The sequence below is a fragment of the Arachis duranensis genome, chromosome 8 (genome assembly GCF_000817695.3).
Source record: "Arachis duranensis cultivar V14167 chromosome 8, aradu.V14167.gnm2.J7QH, whole genome shotgun sequence".
NCBI classification, from domain to species: Eukaryota; Viridiplantae; Streptophyta; class Magnoliopsida; order Fabales; family Fabaceae; genus Arachis; species Arachis duranensis.
Window position 1 is genome coordinate 31379236 of NC_029779.3, and position 19399 is coordinate 31398634.

Here is a 19399-nt window from a genome sequence, read left to right on the forward strand (position 1 = left end):
TAGAGTATCTCTCACCTAACACTTTTATTTATTGTCATTAAGTTAGACATTTTAACGAGTTTTTTGTCACAAAAGTTTGTGCTTGAATTCATATTGAAACTTCCATCAATACTTGGACTTCTAATGAAATCCAAAATTTTTAGTTAAGTGCACCAAATTTTGATGAAGTTGTAAACAAGTTAGGAGTTTTCAAAATAGATCCTCACTTCTTATGTTAGGATTCTATAACTTGTTTTTACACCCGTCTTCTAGTTGGCTTTCATGATTTCATTCGGGTGACAAAATTTCGGAATTTTTCCTAAAATGCTAAATCCTCCTCTTAGATCCATTTTGGCTGCTGCACCATTCTTGAAAACCAAACTTTGAGGTTTCAACCTTAATGAGCCTTGATTGATGTTTTCAACCACTATCTCCCTCTCTCTTACTCTTCAACCCACGAAGAGTTCTAAGTTGACCATCTATTTCAAGCAAAACATATTCAAACGGACTAATAAAACTAAAAGATAAGATTTTTACCTACTCAAATTGTGTGTTGGATTGTGGTGACTTAGGAAGAGAGGCTTCCAACGGCTTTAACAATGTAACTTTCACTCCCTTTTATTCCTCTTGTATAATTTTAACCTCATGGCAATCTTCTTCAAGTTCGATTTGATGCGTGAGCATCATTTGTATATTTTTTGTGTGATTTATATGATTTTCTGTTGATTTGTTAGAGAATTTTAGTGGATTAATAAAATAAGTAACATGTTATGCATTGTTTGTTTTTTTTTAATCTAGTGTTAATTGGATTAACTCTAAAATAGTTATTAATCGGTTTTAATAATCTACTTTCTTCAATAAATCAGACATATATACTGAATGTGATCATAAATAATGTAGTAATAGTTAAATTCACCAACAAATATATTATTGTCACACTATAAAACAAATTAAATATAAAAGCTATTAGTACTTATAAATCTATAAAATCGCACTGTCTTTGATTCGTGCAAGGGTTTACTTATCAAATAAACCTAAACTATGAATAAAAAATCTTTATAAAATGGACCTAGTATCACCAGAAAGAATCATGGAAAATAATCAACCTACCTTATCATCCATGAGAACCATTTCTATGTAAGTCGTCTTATTCTTGTCAAATTTAGATAGGACTTTCCATAACCTTATAATTCTTACTTTTATTTTTCAAATTTTTTTATTACATAATCTACCATAGGTAACACTTCTAATAGAATCGTAGTTAATATCCTATAGGTATGAAAAATAATAAACAGAAGAAGATATATGTCTGAGGTACGAATTTTCTAGAAGATAAATAATTATAACAATTCACTATTACTCCTTATATATATACATATGCACTATATATATACATATATATACATACAGACACTAATTAAACAGAGTAATAATTAGCAAACATTTTCAATGGAAATACTTGCTACAATTAAATAAAATTTATGCAATTATATTTTATTAACCTTTATAATTAAAGATAATTTAAAAATTAAAGTTATTTAAAGATAATTTAAAAATTAAAGATAATTTAATTATCGATAAAATATTATTAAAGATAATTTAATTAAAGTTATTAACCTTTACACGGGTTAATGAAATGAGTTATATCAATTAAAATTAATTATCGATAATTGATATCAATTAATTGATTGTATTAATTTGTAAGATGAATAACGTATAAAAAATGTAACACCCCAAATTTTGAAAAGTTATTAATAAATTATTTATGATTCATTATATTATTTAAGATCATATTTTCGGAGATTTTTATAATATATAAGTTGAGTAAATTTTTATTTATTATTTACAGTTCTTATAATTGAAAAATAATGAGTATTTTATACACCTTAATTTTAATATATAGATTTTAACCTTATTTTATAAATGAAGGAGAATTAATCTAATTATCATTAATTTTCGTTGAATTAGTATTTATTCGAAAATAGATTTCAAGTTAATAATAAAATGGTATTTTAAAGATGGTTATTATATATTTAATTTGAATTTAGATTATTACTCTATACTTATGTTTTTATTTTAAATTACTACCTTGTCTTAATCCCTAAAATTTCCAATTTTACTACACAACACAAATCCTAATTTACCTTCACTAACCTAAACCTTACCCACACTAACACACACACGGGGTACCTAACCCACCCCTCACTCAAGTCACACACTTAGACTCAACAAGCACACACACACGCTGAAACAAACTGAAAGAAAAAAAGAAAAAGAAAGAAAAAAGGGGAAGAGGGAGGTCTTAGAGGGAGAGAGCGTCGGGGATGGGTGAGCTGCAACGGGGGAGAAGGGAAGAGAGAAAAGAGGGGACTCAAGAGAGAGGAAAGGCACTGGGGAAGGATAAGCTCGCCGCTGCTGTGGAGTATTGCTGCTCGCGCCGCCGTTTGTCCTTGCTGCCGTGAAAAATGTGGTTTGATAGGACCCTAAAGGTGGCATAATCCGAATTTTAGAGGAGATGTTGCCCAAATTTTTATAAAAATGGGAGATTTTATTTGAAATGGTTATTTAAAAAGATTTAGATTTTTAAGGATTTTATAAGTTGATTTTTGTTGTTGTTAAGAAAAGAGTTACGTTTTAGAGTTTGATTTATTTAGAAACGAATGAGTTATATTTTGAATCTGAATTATTGAAGAAAGTAATAAGTGGTAAGATGAGAATGAGTACAAGAATGAAGATGGATTTTTGAGTATGATTTTAATTTTGAATAATTGAATGACAATGAGAATGAATGTGAAAATGAGATTTGTATTTGATTGAGATACCTGGGTAGTAGCAAGGATGGTGGTTCGTCCCGCTTGCTTCAGGTCTATGTTTGAGATTTGATAATAATGATGATTGACTTAAACTGAATGAATGTATGTTTGAGATCCTGGATAGTAGCGGCAGTAGTGATTATCCCGCTCACTCCAGGTTGAGCTTTTAAACACCCACTTGGGTAGCAGCCGCAGTAGTGGCTATTCCACTGGCTCTGAGTTAAGCGGGTAGTAGTAAAGGGGTTGTAGCTCAAACCCACTTGCTCCGCAATGGCTGTTTCTATCCATGGTTAGCTACCAGGCAGGTTGCCTATATAACCGACAGATGATATCATCAGCCATAAGACAGGCATGCATCATATGCACTTGTATGCTTTGCTTGTGTTTGAATTTGTTTGGGTTTCCCTAATTGCTAAACTGTTATTAACTGCTATTTGAGCTATTTGCCATAACTGTTATCTATACCTGTGTTTTCCTTGTATGTTTTGCCTGTGTTTATTTCTGTTGTGGTACCTTCGAGTTTGGATATTGATGATGAGATGATAATTTGGTTGTGGAATTGTTTGAGTCGCTGAGTTAAAGGCTGTGGTTGATCATTCTCAGGAAACTTTTAATTTTTTTATAGTAAATACTGAGTTTGGAATTTCCGAATACTTAATCTTTGAGTTTGAAAAATAATTTACCTACTATATATCTTCTTATAACAAATTCTGAAAATCCGTGGTGAGACCATGTGATTAGGTTTTCACCCTTGTACAGGCTTCTCTTTTCAGGAAACGGACGAAGAAGCTTATGAAGAGTGGTTGAGTTTAGCTTATGCGATAGAAGATGTTTTAGTTTAGTTATTATTATTCTTCCCTCGCCATTAATATTATAATTTTTGCAAGAGGGATAGGAGTTTTGATATGTGAAGTTTATATATTAGAATGATGTATTTATATATATATTATTTGCAACTATTGTAGATTGTATTGAAAGGTATGGATGTATATTTGAAAATTTAGTTTAAGATTTAAACAGGCTCATATTTTAGTATTAAATATTTTAAAAATCGTCGTAATACCCGAATTAATCAGAGTGGTGCAGCCGAAAGCGTGACATTTGATAGTTAGGGTGTTACATTATGGTATCAGAGCGGTCCTTCCTGTAGAGCCTGAGGAATGGACCGACTATGCCTCAGTTGCATACTCTGAGTGTCTATCATGTGATAGGTCTTGTTTTGGTAAAGAGAGTTAGAACTTTATGCACATGACGGTCTACTGATTAATGCCGTTAGTCTTGCATTGCATAATTTCTGGTATTAATTTTGACCGACTTTACACTAGTGAATTATGTATGTGGAAGTACTAATGGGTTATCATAGATGATATACGAGTAATAGGTGACGCATATCGTGGTTTTGGAAGCATTAGAAATTAACTTTGAAGTTAATTCCGTTTCGGCGTATAATCCTTCATTCGTGCTTAGTTTTATCTTCTTCTCTATCAATTGCATTGGAATTCCTCATTTATTATTTCCTTCATGAAATTTGATTGATTCAATTGCCAACTTTATCTTACTATTCGTACATTGTCTTTGCTTAGTTCTGTATCCGGTTGTTACTTGAAACTTTTGGGATATTTACCCTTATCAATGTTAATAGCCATCTTTATGATATTTACCCTTATACTCCTTAACTTGATCTGGAATTTGTTCTGGTGCCATAAATGATTTACAAATCTCTAGAAACATTAACCATTGATTTTAGCTACCCTCACTTATGAGCTCTGTGTTCCTTTCTAACTGTTATTAACGGATGCGCTATGAATTGTGCCACGTTATGTGATGTATCATTAGTCTTTCTTTTCTTCATCTTGAAATCACTTGCTTCATTACTTTTTCAAAAGCAATATGAATTTTCTTACGCATAACCTAGTTGATAGTGTTCCTAGTTTTTCCTTTTTAATTCTTACAATGTGGTCTCTGATTTCGCATTCCTCTACATGAACTAAGAAACCCTTGAAGTGAGTTGAACCTGCATCGTTTGTCCTTTTCTAGTCAGGGGTTCCTTCTTGAAATTTTTTTTATTGATTGAGTTGTCTTTCTTTGTGCGTTTTGTATTCCTTTGGACCAATTGAAAACTTATTTGATAATTCATGCCTAGTGAGTTTTTGTTTGAATTCCCTTGATTTAAAGATCCTTTCTTCCATGGGCTGATTACATGTTTAGCACATCGTAATCTTCTTAAATGATTTTTGCGAGTTGGTTATTCCAAGTATACTTTCAAAATTTTGTTATCAACCATTTTGAAGAAGTTTTGAATTCTTTTAAAAAAATCAAGTTTTGAATCAACTTTTTAAGTTGCTGAGTTCCTTTTTAAACTTTTCGTTTCTATGAGTGACATGCTTTATGAATCCTGATTGAAATCCTTTGATTTAAGTTCCTTTCTTGAAATGAGTTAATTTTCTTCTTAACGCATCTTGATATTATTGAACATCCTTATAAAACTGTGATTTCAAGTATATTATTGGAGTTTTGTTTTAAACCTTTTTAAACAAGTTTTGATTTATTCTTATGCAAAGTTGTTCTTGACTTTGCATTCCTTTACTTGAGCAGTGCCTCTCTTTGATGTGATTTGAACTTGTTTTGATGCGATATAACCATCTATTAAAGTTTTAATAAAATCGCTTTCAATTCAGCCTACACTCCTTTACCTTATACTATGAAAATTTCTGTACGTGATTTAAACCTGTTCGATTGGTATCCTCTTTTCTTTTATGAGTAAAACTTTATCTCAGGTTTCCTTCCAACAAGATTGTAGTTTTCATACATGCTTGAAAAAGAAGAGAAAATACAATTTTACTCTTAGTCAAATTAATCTTTTCATTCACAAAGTTTGTGTAATCTATTTTCACTTGAATTTATATTGAGATAATGCCACATTTACGCTTTTATTAATATTTTGAAAGATGTTTGTTACCCATTTTCTCTTTCAAAACATGAAATAATTTTTCCTTAAGTTTTCCATTCTTTACGAACAGTGTATTCAAAAGTATTTTTAAACCATACTCTTGAGTTCTATAAGCTTTATCTTTGGTTTTGAACACTCTTTTTCTATGAACCTCATATTCTGAGACTCGACTTGATTTTGTATGAAACTATTGCTTTATTTTTCTTTTTATTATTCCTATCGAATGTCATTGACTCGGGAGTCATTCTTAAGATTGCTGAACTAATTTTCTTTCTGGCACTCTTCATTCCTTTTGCATCCCTGATTACTTGTGACCTCAACAACTCTTTCAAATTCTTGCGGATATTGTCTTTGTCGCTTGTCCTTTTTCTTAGGTTTAGTAACCTTCTGATTAAACTCGGAGATTTCTTTAATGTCACATGCGACCTTTACATATAGTAATGTGATGCGTTGGTTCTTTAAGAGCTGGTTTAAGAATATGGAAGGTGAAGCAGTAAGTGTGCAACATTATGGAGGTTGTGAGAGTTTTGCTCCTTGAGAAAGAATTGTGGATGATTAGGCTTGTGACAGGTTAGGAGGTTGTGAAGTGACTGATGGAGTTGGGAGGTTGAAGTTTTCAAGTTGGTATGAGGTCAATGCACAGGCGTTATCCTATTTGTTTACGTCAACCTATTTTCAAACTTTTGCCACCTCTATCGCCTTTATTTTCTCAAACACCTAACTAGAATACTTGCACCCTCTTATGCTTCAAGTTTTAGTAAAATAATAGCCCCATGTAACATCTTTGTTTTGAACCATCTTGTAATTTTTGCTCTAGACCACACTTTTTCCTTACACCAAAGATCTACGAGTTGTCCGGTATTTGAAAAATTATATACATATATATGCCAAGACCTCTGCTTTTCTAAAGCATACAAAAATAAAGTATTCAAAACTATTTTAGTATTTTGTGTATTAAGTTAATTTTCGCGGACGAAAATTTCTTCAAGTGGAGTAGGATGTAAGACCCCGAATTTTAAAAAGTTATTAATAAATTATTTATGATCAATTATATTTATTTAAGATTATATTTTCAAAGATTTTTATAATATATAAGTTGAGTAAATTTTTATTTATTATTTAGAGTTCTTATAATTAAAAAATAATGAGTATTTTATACACCTTAATTTTAATATATAGATTTTTAACCTTATTTTATAAATAAAAGAGAATTAATCTAATTATCATTAATTTTCGTTGAATTAGTATTTATTCGAAAATAAATTTCAAGTTGATAATAAAATGGTATTTCAAAGATGGTTATTATATATTTAATTTAAATTTAGATTATTACTCTATGCTTATGTTTTTACTTTAAATTACTACCTTGTCTTAATCCCTAAAATTCCCGATTTCACTACACAACACAAATCCTAATTTACCTTCTCTAACCTAAACCCTACCCACATTAACACACACACACACGGTACCTAACCCACCCCTCACTCAAGTCACACACTCAGACTCAACAAGCACACACACACACACAAACAAAATGAAAGAAGAAAAGAAAAAGAAAGGAAAAAGGGGGAAGAGATAGGTCTGAGAGGGAGAGAGCGACGGGGATGGGTGAGCTGCAACGGGGGAGAAGGGAAGAGAGAAAAGAGGGGACCTGAGAGAGAGGGAAGGCACTGGGGAAGGAGAAGCTCGCTGCCACCGTGGAGTACTGCTTCTTGCGCCGCCATTCGTCCTTGCCGCCGCCAACTGCGCCGTCGCGGAGGTGAGACCGATTCCGTCACCATCGCCGCGCCGTGCTACACGCCGTCGCCGCCACTGTTTCGTCACGAGTGAAGAACGCGCGAGGGAGGAAACAGAACCGCGAGGGAGCTCAGCCACAGAGAGAGGAGACGCGCGTCGAATCTGTCGTCGCCGGTCCGCCCAGCTGACCCATCGCCAAAACACGTCACCGTCTATGAAGCTGTCTTTGTCGCCGCTGTCGGAGGTCGCCATCGGAGCGCTAGCCTCCGCTCCACTTCTGTCATTCTTCTTCTTACATTGAGTTGCTCGCGCGTTGAAGCTCTTTCTGTAATCATTCTAGCTATCTGTGGTTAAGGACTTTGATGTATAGATGTTGTAGGGTTAATTTTATGGGTTTGCATGTCAAAAATTAAGGTTGTTGCTGAGTCACTGAAGCTCCTGGCCGCTGTCGGAGCTACTGCCGGTTAAGTTTGGGGTGGCTGGCGCGTCGTTCTTTTATTCCAGTAAGTGTCTCTATCTCAGAATCCTCGCCTTTGGTTTTCTGTTATGTGTTTTGAGGTTTTCACGATATTGATGTTTTAGGAGTTAATAATCGGGGTTGCATGTTGGGACTTAAAGATGTTTATGCTGTGGTAAAAGTGTGCGGGCTATGAATTGAAGCTGCTATTGACTTCGGGTCGAGAGGAAAGGAATTTCTTGAGTCATTTGGATTGTGGTTTGAACGTGTCGAGGTAGGGGCGTTTTCTTAAATTCATTTTACTTTAAAGAATTGTTATAAGTCGATAATAGCATGAAAAGTATATTTTTATAATTGCGTGAGTCTTATGGATTGAATTGAACTGTTTGGATAGCTGTGAATATTTATTTGATTGATTTATTGAATTATTGAGGAAGCTGGTTATTCTGATTTGCTGTTTTTGTTTGTTAAGTTGATCATTGTTCAATTACTGCGAGAGATTTAATGTTAGAATTTAGTTTAAATTTGAAAATGTTTGATTTTAGAAAAGATTCAAAACCGGAATTTTGTTTGATTTTGGAAAGCATTGATATTTGATGTCAGATTGGAAACGGGTTAGAAAATGTGGTTTGATAGGACCTTAAGAGTGGCATAATCCGAATTTTAGAGGAGATGCTGCCCAAATTTTTATAAAAATGGGAGATTTTATTTGAAATGATTATTTAAAAAGATTTAGATTTTTAAGGATTTTATAAGTTGATTTTTGCTGTTGTTAAGAAAAGGGTTACGTTTTGGAGTTTGATTTATTTAGAAACGAATGAGTTATATTTTGAATCTGAATTATTGAAGAAAGTAATAAGTGGTAAAATGAGAATGAGTATGAGAATGAAAATGGATTTTTGAGTATGATTTTTGAATAATTGAATGACAATGAGAATAAATATGAAAATGAGATTTGTATTTGATTGAGATACCTGGGTAGTAGCAAGGATGGTGGTTCGTCCCGCTTGCTCCAGGTTTATGTTTGAGATTTGATAATAATGATGATTGACTTAAACTGAATGAACGTATGTTTGAGATCCTGGATAATAGCGACAGTAGTGATTATCCCACTCGCTCCAGGTTGAGCTTTTAAACACCCGCCTGGGTAGTAGCCGCAGTAGTGGCTATTCCACTGGCTCTGGGTTAAGCGGGTAGTAGTAAGGGGGTTGTAGCTCAAACCCACTTGCTCCGCAATGAGTGTTTCTGTCCATGGTTAGCTACCAGGACATGTCGGGTTGGCTATATAACCGACAGATGATATCATCAGCCATAGGATAGGAATGCATCGTATACACTTGTATGCTTTGCTTGTGTTTGAATTTGTTTGGGTTTGCCTAATTGCTAAACTGTTATTAACTGCTATTTGACCTATTTGCTGTAACTGCTATCTATACCTGTATTTTCCTTGTATGTTTTGCCTGTGTTTGTTTCTGTTGTGGTACCTTCGAGTTTGGATATTGATGATGAGATGATGATTTGGTTGTAGAATTGTTTGAGTCGCTGAGTTGAAGGCTGTGGTAGATCATTCTTAGGAAACTTTTAATTTTCTTTTATAGTAAAGACTGAGTTTGGAATTTCCGGATACTTAATCTCTGAGTTTGAAAAATAATTTACCTACTATATATCTTCTTATAAAAAATTATGAAAATTTGTGGTGAGACCATGTGGTTAGGTTCTCATCCCTCTACAGGCTTCTCTTTTCAGGAAACGGACGAAGAAGCTTATGAAAAGTAGTTGAGTTTAGCTTATGCGATAGATCAGAAGATGTTTTAGTTTAGTTATTATTATTCTTCCCTCACCATTAATATTATAATTTTTACAAGAGGGATAGGAGTTTTGATATGTGAAGTTTATATATTGGAATGATGTATTTATATATATATTATTTGCAACTATTGTAGATTGTATTGAAAGGTATGGATGTATATTTGAAAATTTAGTTTAAGATTTAAACAGGCTCATATTTTAGTATTAAATATTTTAAAAATCGTCGTAATACCCGAATTAAAGTTGTCGTAATACCCAAACTAATCAGAGTGGCGCAGCTGGAAGCGTGACATTTGATAGTTAGGGTGTTACAAAAAATGTTGTGAAATTAATTATAATAAATTAATAATTAATAAATAAAAAATTAAAAGGAACTTTTTATTGCTTTTTAATGGCTACACGTTTTTATAATTTTTCTTTTTCTTTATCTTTTTCTTTCACATTTATTTCTTTTAATTTATTAGACTAAATCAATTATACTAATTATTTGTATTAACTAATTAAGTACTTTTTAATGGGTTATTATAACTGTATCTTTATACTATAGGTTAAAAATATTATAAAAAATATTTTATAAAAATTGTTAAAAAATAAATATTTTTAAAATGTATCCTTAAGACACAAATTAACTAAATTATTTTTTAATTTAATGTGTTTGATTCATTCCATTGTATTAATTATAACTAATCAATTATATAATTTGATTTGATTAGGATAAATATTTTATCATTTAATATTTTATTTAATTAATTAAATTACATTAATCATAACTTCAAATATTTAATTTAATTAGAGTAAATATCAAATTATTTTAAATTTTGTTTGATTATTAAACCAAATTAATTATAACTAATTTATTATTTAATATGATTGAGATAAATATTAAATTATTTAATAAATAATATATAAAACAATGAAATAAATGAACTTAATTAATTCAATTTATTATCTTATTATTTTATATATCCCTTTTCTTCTTCTCTATTTTATATTTCAGGTACAATATTTGTAATTTGTAATTTTTGTTTTTTATCTTAATTTTGCTAATATTTTTTTATGATTTTGTTTTATATTAATTCTTTTTTTATTTATTTTGATTGGTATTATTATTTTATTTAAACATAATTTAAATTTTTTGTAATATTTTTATAAAAGTTGATTAGTAGGTTTTTTTTTAAATTTTTTTTTGAAATTTTTTTAATAAGATTGTATTTTGATTTTTCTCTTTCATCCTTTGTATTAATTAATTATATTAATCTTTTATTGCAATACATTTTTTATCTATTTCACACATTATCTTTTCTATCTTCTTTTACTTTTTTAATTGCTATTTTTGCTTTATTTTTAATTATTTATTTTATTTTTACTTCTCATATATAGATTTATTATAATTCATCATAGTTTTTTTTAATTTAAGTGATTTTGTAGGGTTATATTTTACCATTGATGCTTTTATTTTGTTTAGTATTTTTTTTAGTCCGTGTTTAATATGTTTAATATAATAATATGTAAATATCTATTCTATTATATAAAAACTAAATTTCTGCACTTAATGATAAAACTGTCGTGGCATGTTTCTGATGATATTTTTCAGTTTATTTCTTTTAACTCAATAAATTCAATTTATGATAATAAATTAATTATATCAACTAATTGATTTGGTTAATTATTTAAATATTATACCATTTATTATAATTTATATCAATCAATTAATTGTAATTCAAATTGAATGATTATTTTGTTACGAAATTATTATTTCCTAATCTATTTATAGACAATACATATATTAATTATAATCGCAAATTAAGCTATTTTACATTAAATAACTTATATAATGATCATCTCATTTATTATCATAAATGCGGAATTAAATAAGTCATTATTACTTTTAATTTAGAATTAAATGAGAATAAAATCAGAGATACTATTTTATTTGACCTTTAGGGTTTAATGAGTGTCATATTCAGATATAAATAGTGACTTCCAAATTTTGATCTCCAACATATCAAAGCCACAACCGTAACTCATTTTCCATAAAAGGAATTGCGATTCAACTCTATTAGGGATACAAAAGGTTTTTAAAGAACAAGGGAATGGTCTGAATTTGCACTAATTCTAAATGTTCGAACTTATGATGTTGTTTCAGTTGGTTGTCATTACGAGAATGACTCTAATCTATATGTGTCTAATGACTAGAATAGATTGAATATTATTTAAGTAATTTATTTCTAATATTGATATTTGATTAAATTAGTTTTAAAGAAATTTAAATTGTTGACTCAATTTATATATTATGACTATTCTTTTTTAATATATTATTTTTATTTTTTTTAAGTGCTAATAGCCTTTATATTTAATTTGTTTGATAGTGTGATAATAGTCAATATATTTGTTGGTAGATTTAACTATTACTATATTATTTATGATCATATTCAGTATATATGTTTGATTTATTGAAGAAAGTAGATTATTAAAATCGATTAATAACTATTTTAGAGTTAATCTAATTAACACTAGATTAAAAAAATAAAAAATATATAATATATTATTTTTTTTATTAATTAAATAAATTTTGACCGAGATATTCTTTTTATTTATTTCATATACTTTTAATTCCCAAATATACTGTCTATACGGATAAGAACAATCAGATTTCATTACTTTGCTTGAATTCATCATTTAATATTTTGTTGAATATGGGGATATTCAATGTGATATAAACAGAAATATATATTAAATTGATTAAAAAAATTTAAAAATAATTAGAAAGATATAATTCTAATATATATTAGTCACCAAAATTCTAATATATATATATTGTTTTGTACGATACGTAAATATCTACACAAATTTATTTTTATAGTAGATTTAGAATGTATGATTGAAAAAAAATTAATTTTTCGTTTGTCATAGTAAATAAATATGCACAAATTAAAGAGCTGAATAATGACATAATTAAAATAAAATTCCATTTACAGTAATAAATATACATATACATAAATATACATAAAGAGAAAATTATTTTTAAATTAATTTAAATTATAATTTTGTAAAAAAGTTTTATTGTTGTTGACTGCTTATAAATAATTCAATATTGAATCTCTTCTACACTGTGTGAATTAAATTTCTAAACTTATCGATATGAAAATACATTTTCATTTCTTCGTCTTCTTACCTATTATTTTCCTGGGTTTTGGTATGTACCGAATTTATTAAAATAATTCAATATAAAATTTAGCTAACATACTATGAAATTCTGTGTAGATATTGTCTTAAGATAGGAGAAAAAAATATTTAAACTGGAGATATAAAAAAAAAAGAGCATCTTTAAATCTTGTTTGTTAAAAATAAAGATACACAGACAAAAAAAAAATTTAAAAATTATTTTTATTTTCATCTTTTGTCACTATCCTCAGCAAACTAACTTCTTCTACCACTATTCTTGAGTGTTGACCATTAAAGTTTTTGGCTCTATACATTATTATGTCTCCTATTGAGTGGAAAAAAAAATATAAATTTTTGTTTCTCAAATAAAATCTTTTTCTTTTCTTAAATTTTTGTCCATTTCCTTCTTTTTAAATATCTTTGTTCTTGTATTTGTATTTCTATTTTTTTGTCTATATTTTTCTTTTAGAACAAATAGAATCTAAGGACACGTGTCAAGATTATTCTCAATAGAAGTTTTAAATTTTTTATTTTAATACACGTCTAAAAAATGTATTAAAAATTTAAATTTTTATATATTTTTCAAAAAAAATTTTTCAAATTAGTAATAGCATATATTTTGCTAAATCCTTTATGATTTTAGTTATAACATGTTTTGTTTTTAGCAATTGTTATATGATTTTAAATTCTTGGCTAATAACCTAACAGAAGGAGGAATAGGATGCGTAGGTATTTTGAGTGGGGACTATTGTCCAGACCTTCAGGCATGTTTGAAGGCTTGCAAGTTTTTTCATTCTAACGATTTGATTTTGGCAGAATGTTTTCCAAAGTTTGGATGCCTTTGTACTTATGTAAATCCAGATCCAACTAAACCATGTCCACCTCATATGATAAACTAGAACAGTCATATACATTATATTATTTAGTTGTTTATCCTTTTTTGGGTGGCGTTCTAATAATGGTAAACAAAATAATGATGACTGTATTATTATATTATCTATCTATCAAAATAATAATTAAACATTGGCTGTACTGTGATTTATAAATCCTTGCCTTTCTCATTTTACTATCATATGATAATTTTATTTTATCGTTAAATATTTTAATCAAAGAAAATTCTGAGTTTTATATTTGTTAGGGTCTTTCATTGACGATAGACACTTTAGTTTGAATTTTTTTCCTCTGAGTAATAAAAAGGTCATATCCTATACTAAACACAAATTGGATAATTGGATATGACTAGATACATATATATGTTGTTGTTAATGGTCACAAAATACTCTTAATTGCACTAATTGCATTGTGTTTATAGCTAAAGTCGTCGTGGACCAAATAAAAGTTAAGGCGAATTTTGTTTATTAAGAATAAACATATGTTCCTAAGGACATAGTAATTTATGCTATCGTTAAAGTAAAACATTGTATAAATAACTGACAAATTTATCCACCGAATTTGAGAGAAAGAAATGTGATTAATTTATACTGACTTTACTATGATAAATTTTAATAGTAAAAAAAAATTACTAAAATATCTTGCTGGTAAGACAAAAATATTTTTTTTTAAAAATTGACAGAAAATTTACAATTAGAGTTGGTGATATATGAACATTTTCTCTCCGTTATGCAAAAATGAAGTGATTATAGTAGAAGCAGGAAGAGAAAGTGCATCTAGATATTCAAAATGAGACCAGCTAGGACAAAACATCTTATCAAAATTCGATTTAATATAGATTAAACCAATATTTTCTCAAAATTTTTTTCCATTTATTATAAACAAAGAATATGAAATATGTTTAAAGTTATTTAATCTTGGTCGAAGTCTTGGCATAATAGCAATTCATTTGTGGCTGAGATCTTGACATAATAGCAATTTATTTGTCTCATGAGTAACTACATCCGATTCAAAACTTAGTTGAGACCTAGTAATGAATAGAACCCTTAAAATATTGTATGTGTGTGAGTGTATAGTATGTGTAAATTTATATTATAGAGTAAAGTATTGTTTTTGTCCCAACGTTTGGGGCAAGTTTTAAAGTTGTCCCTAATGTTTCAATTGTCTTATTTAAGTCCCTAACGTTTTAAAACTGACTCAATGTTGTCCTCACCACTAGAAAATTAGTTATTACAGACGGATATTTCTAACGGATTTTATCCTACGGAAATACAGACGGAATTTCATAGGGATTTTTTTGTCGAAAAATTAAAAAAATGAATCAGTATAAATTACAGACGGAAAATAGAATCCGTCGATAATTTTATCGGTAAAATTAATTTTTTTTCGTGGGAAATAGTTATAGACGAAAAATCTGTCTGTAATTAAATAGGTAAAATACTACTTTTTATTAAATTATTATAGACAGAAAATCCGTCTGTAATTTAAAATTTTCCGTCGGAAATATTAGAATAAAGATGTGAGGATCGCGTTTATACCACTTCATTTCACACCCCAGTCACGCGATTCCACACTCATCCCTTTTGAGTGCTTCATCGGCGGCGCTATCAGCCTTGCTCTGCTGTCTCACCGAACCTCCATTGCACTCAACTTCCATCGGCTTTGCTCGCATGGCTCCTTTCCGTCGCACCCCTTCTGTCGGTCTTGCTCGCATCGCTCCTTTTCGAACCCTAATGTGTGTTTCTCTCTTCGTTCTCACCACTAGTGCTTGCTCTTTTCCGTGTGTTGCTGTGTTTCTATCTTCGATCTTGCCTTGGTTGTGCAGGTAACCCTAATCTCCTTTCTCTTTCATCGCTGTTTTCTTTCTTTCTATACCATTGTTAACTCTAATTATATTATCCTATGTTCCATTGCTAACTATGATTCTATTTCCTATTCTATGATAATTTTAACGTCAGCGATTATGATGAAGATATAAAGCAGGTTCTAATACTTAATAGTTTGATTTGATAATAGTTTGATTTGATAATAGTTTTATTTTTTCTAAAAGAATCCAAGATTGTATAAAAATGAATGTGATTTTGATCTTACAACATTGGATTCATGTTATATTTGGAGTTTCCTAAAATCATAAACTCTTTACAGGAAAAGATACTAATGATACTGATATGGAAAAGAAGGGTAGTTGGTTTTCTGCAATAACGAGGGTTTTCACACATCACTCTAAGGAGAAGCAAGTACCTAATGTAAGTGATTTTATTTATATTTGTTTATTTATTTATGATGTGAAAAATCTTGATCCTGTTTGGCATGTTCTTGATTTTTCTTTTTGTTGTTGTTAGGTTTGGTTTTCTTGTTAATGATAGAGACTTGTAGTAGTATTAAAATACTTAATCATTTCTAATATTTTGAAATTTTGGGATTCTGGTCTATAAGAATGTAGATGAATATAATTATGTTGTATAAAGTCATAAACTAAAAGGATTTGATAGATGCCAATTAAGTTGTTTCATAATCAGTAATAGAAAATTTTAAATGTAGAAGACAGAATACTAATGTTTTTATGCTCATTTTCTATATGGAAAGGAAGCAAAATATGCAAACTAATGTTTATTTTGTTTGAAATCAATCATCATAGAACTCTGTATTCACTCTTTAAAATTTGCAACAAGCTCTTTTTACAACATGCAAGATTATTAACAAGTTCACGAGTTGTGTCATATGATTGAAGTTTATCTAAGCTCTGAGATTTGGTGAACTTTCGAGTTTGATAACCTTGCCAATATAATAGGATTCGGAGAACAAAAGCTTGAAAGATAAGAAGAAGAAAGGCCTAGGAAAACTAAGGCATGGAGAGACCAATTCATTCATCCCCCTCTTCAGAGAGCCAAGCAGCATTGAAAAAATCTTTCGCGACTTCGAAAGAGAGCAACAATTACTATCTGTAAGGCCTCCAATGCCTCTCGAGCAACCAAAACCAGCCCCTGTTGTCCCTCCTAGAGCTGCTTCTCCAAGGGCTCCTTCTCCGAGGGCTCCATCTCCAAGAGCTGCGTCTTTTAGTAAGTTTCGAGTTTCTTTTAGTTTTGCTTCCTGCTTTCTTGTTGCGACTACATTTGAGTTGAGTTGAATGGTATGTTCTTGATAGGTTCAATGAAGAAATGATGGAGTCGCTTTTTGGATATAATACTGCTCAAGAAAAATCTAAACCCAAAATGAAGAAAGAATCTCGTGAACAAACTCCTCAATATATTCAGATCATTGAACCAAAGAAAGCATAGAATTTGTCAATTCTGTTGAGAGCATTGAATGTACACTAGAAGAAGTTCGTGATGCACTCCTTGAAGGTGGTTTTTTCTTCCTCATTCAATTATATATTTTACTTGCATTAATTCTTATAATTTTGTATTGGTGATAGGAAATGAAATACCTCCAGAATTCCTAAACACTTTGTTGAAGATGGCACCAAGTCAAGAGGAAGAACAAAAGCTCAGACTCTTCACAGGGGACCTACACATGCTTGGACCCGCTGACCGATTCTTGAAAGCCATTGTCGACATTCCACTTGCCTTCAAACGAATTGAAATACTACATTACATGTGCACTCTTTCTGATGAACTCATTACTACTAGAAATTCTTTTGGAGTTTTGGAGGTAATATATATTATTTTTATATTTTAAAAATATCAATTACAATATTTGATATTTAATTACAAGCTATTTTGAAAGCTATCAAATACTGTACCTTATACAAGTTCAAGTCACCAAGGAAATTATTTATGTAGTGATTATGGAGACAATGAACTCGTACATAAAATAATTTATTGAAACAAGATTTAATATGTACATAAACATAGAAGTAGGAGATATCTGAAAATGGAACAACTTCTAATGATAACAGAATCAAACGCAATATATTAAGTTGCTGATAAATGACAGAGGTGCATTTATGTTGAAGGTAGTGATACAATATTACTCCTATTTGGTTGGCTTATGCAGAACTTCCAGAAAATATCAAACGCCTAATGGGAGGGAATGAGGGAATGAGGGGTGTTATGTTAGGCCAATTTTCTTTTGCCAAAATTTAAAAGTAGAATGTGTTTATCAATCTCTACTAATCATGATTTTCTTACTATACTTTCAGGTACATAGATGGCCAAGAATGGGAGAGCATAGATTCATAGGAATGAGAACTCAACATCAAAACCTGACTAGAAAATGTGAAGCTATAGTTATTCTTGTTCTTTATGGTCTTCTGGTGCACGAAATTGCAATCACACTTTTGCAATTCCGCACAACTAACCAGCAAGTGCACTAGGTCGTCCAAGTAATACCTTACGTGAGTAAGGGTCGATTCCACGGAGATTGTCGGCTTGAAGCAAGCTATGGTTATCTTGTAACTCTTAGTCAGGAGATCAATAATTCTCAGGTTTAATTGTGAAAAGTAGAAGAACATGAAATAAATACTTGTTTTGCAGTAATGGAGAACAGGTTGAGGTTTTGGAGATGCTCTATCTTTTGAATCTCTGCTTTCCTACTGTCTTCTTCTTCATACACGCAAGGCTCCTTCCATGGCAAGCTGTATGTAGGGTTTCACCGTTGTCAATGGCTACCTCACATCCTCTCAGTGAAAATGTTCAACGCGCTCTGTCACAGCACGACTATTCATCCGTCGGTTCTCGATCATGTTGGAATAGAATCCAGTGATTCTTTTGCGTCTGTCACTAACGCCTCACAATCGCGAGTTTGAAGCTCGTCACATTCATTCAATCCCTGAATCCTACTCAGAATACCACAGACAAGGTTTAGACCTTCCGGATTCTCTTGAATGCCACCATCAATTCTAGCTTATACCACGAAGATATTCTGATTAAGGAATCCAAGAGATATCTACTCAATTTAAGGTAGAACGGAGGTGGTTGTCAGGGACACGTTCATAGGTGAGAATGATGATGAGTGTCACGGATCATCACCTTCATCAAGTTTAGGAACAAGTGATATCTTAGAATAGAAGTGATAAACCCCATTTGTAGGGTTTATCTTGTAGTGATTTTAGGAGATTTTATAACCTTTTACCTACATTTATTCAATAAAATAGCATGGTTTTATAACTTCTCCCTTAATTGTGCTTAAGAGTGAAAACATGCTTTTTAAGGTCTTAAAATAAATAAATTTAATTCACCTTGATTCCATTAGATGCCTTGATATGTTTGTTAAGTGATTTAAGGTTTAGGAGGCAAAGATTGGATCAAGGGAATGAAGAAAGAAAGCATGAAAAGTTGGAGAACTCATGAAGAAATGAAAGAACCGAAAAGCTGTCAAGCCGACCTCTTCGCACTTAAACGACCATAACTTGAGCTACAGAGGTCCAAATGATGCGGTTCCAGTTGGGTTGGAAAGCTAACATCCGGGGCTTCGAAACGATATAAGATTTGTCATAGTTGCATCATTCATAGATGTGCGCACGCGCACAGTACACGGACGCGCCGATGGTGGCACATGATCCACTTAATGCAACTCGTGGCCAGCGATTTTAGAAGCCTTGTGGGCCCAATCCAACTCATTTCTGATGCTATTTAAGCCAAGGATTGAAGAGGGATG

General features: G+C 30.7%; 1 protein-coding gene and 1 long non-coding RNA gene across 2 annotated transcripts; both read left to right on the forward strand.

Moving 5' to 3' along the window:
• The first annotated feature begins 7084 nt into the window (after nucleotides 1–7084).
• Nucleotides 7085–9893, forward strand: LOC110274608 (uncharacterized). The gene is made up of 3 exons (XR_002366765.2): nucleotides 7085–7982; nucleotides 8062–8210; nucleotides 9669–9893. It is a non-coding gene; the product is annotated as an uncharacterized LOC110274608 (long non-coding RNA).
• A 6076-nt stretch (nucleotides 9894–15969) lies between these two features.
• On the forward strand, nucleotides 15970–17028 carry LOC107462126 (protein IQ-DOMAIN 14-like). Its single transcript, XM_052253343.1, has 3 exons — nucleotides 15970–16047; nucleotides 16593–16860; nucleotides 16947–17028. The coding sequence occupies exons 1-3, from the start codon at nucleotides 15970–15972 to the stop codon at nucleotides 16961–16963; spliced, it is 363 nt and encodes a 120-aa protein (XP_052109303.1). The 3' UTR covers nucleotides 16964–17028.
• The last annotated feature ends 2371 nt before the right edge of the window (nucleotides 17029–19399 follow it).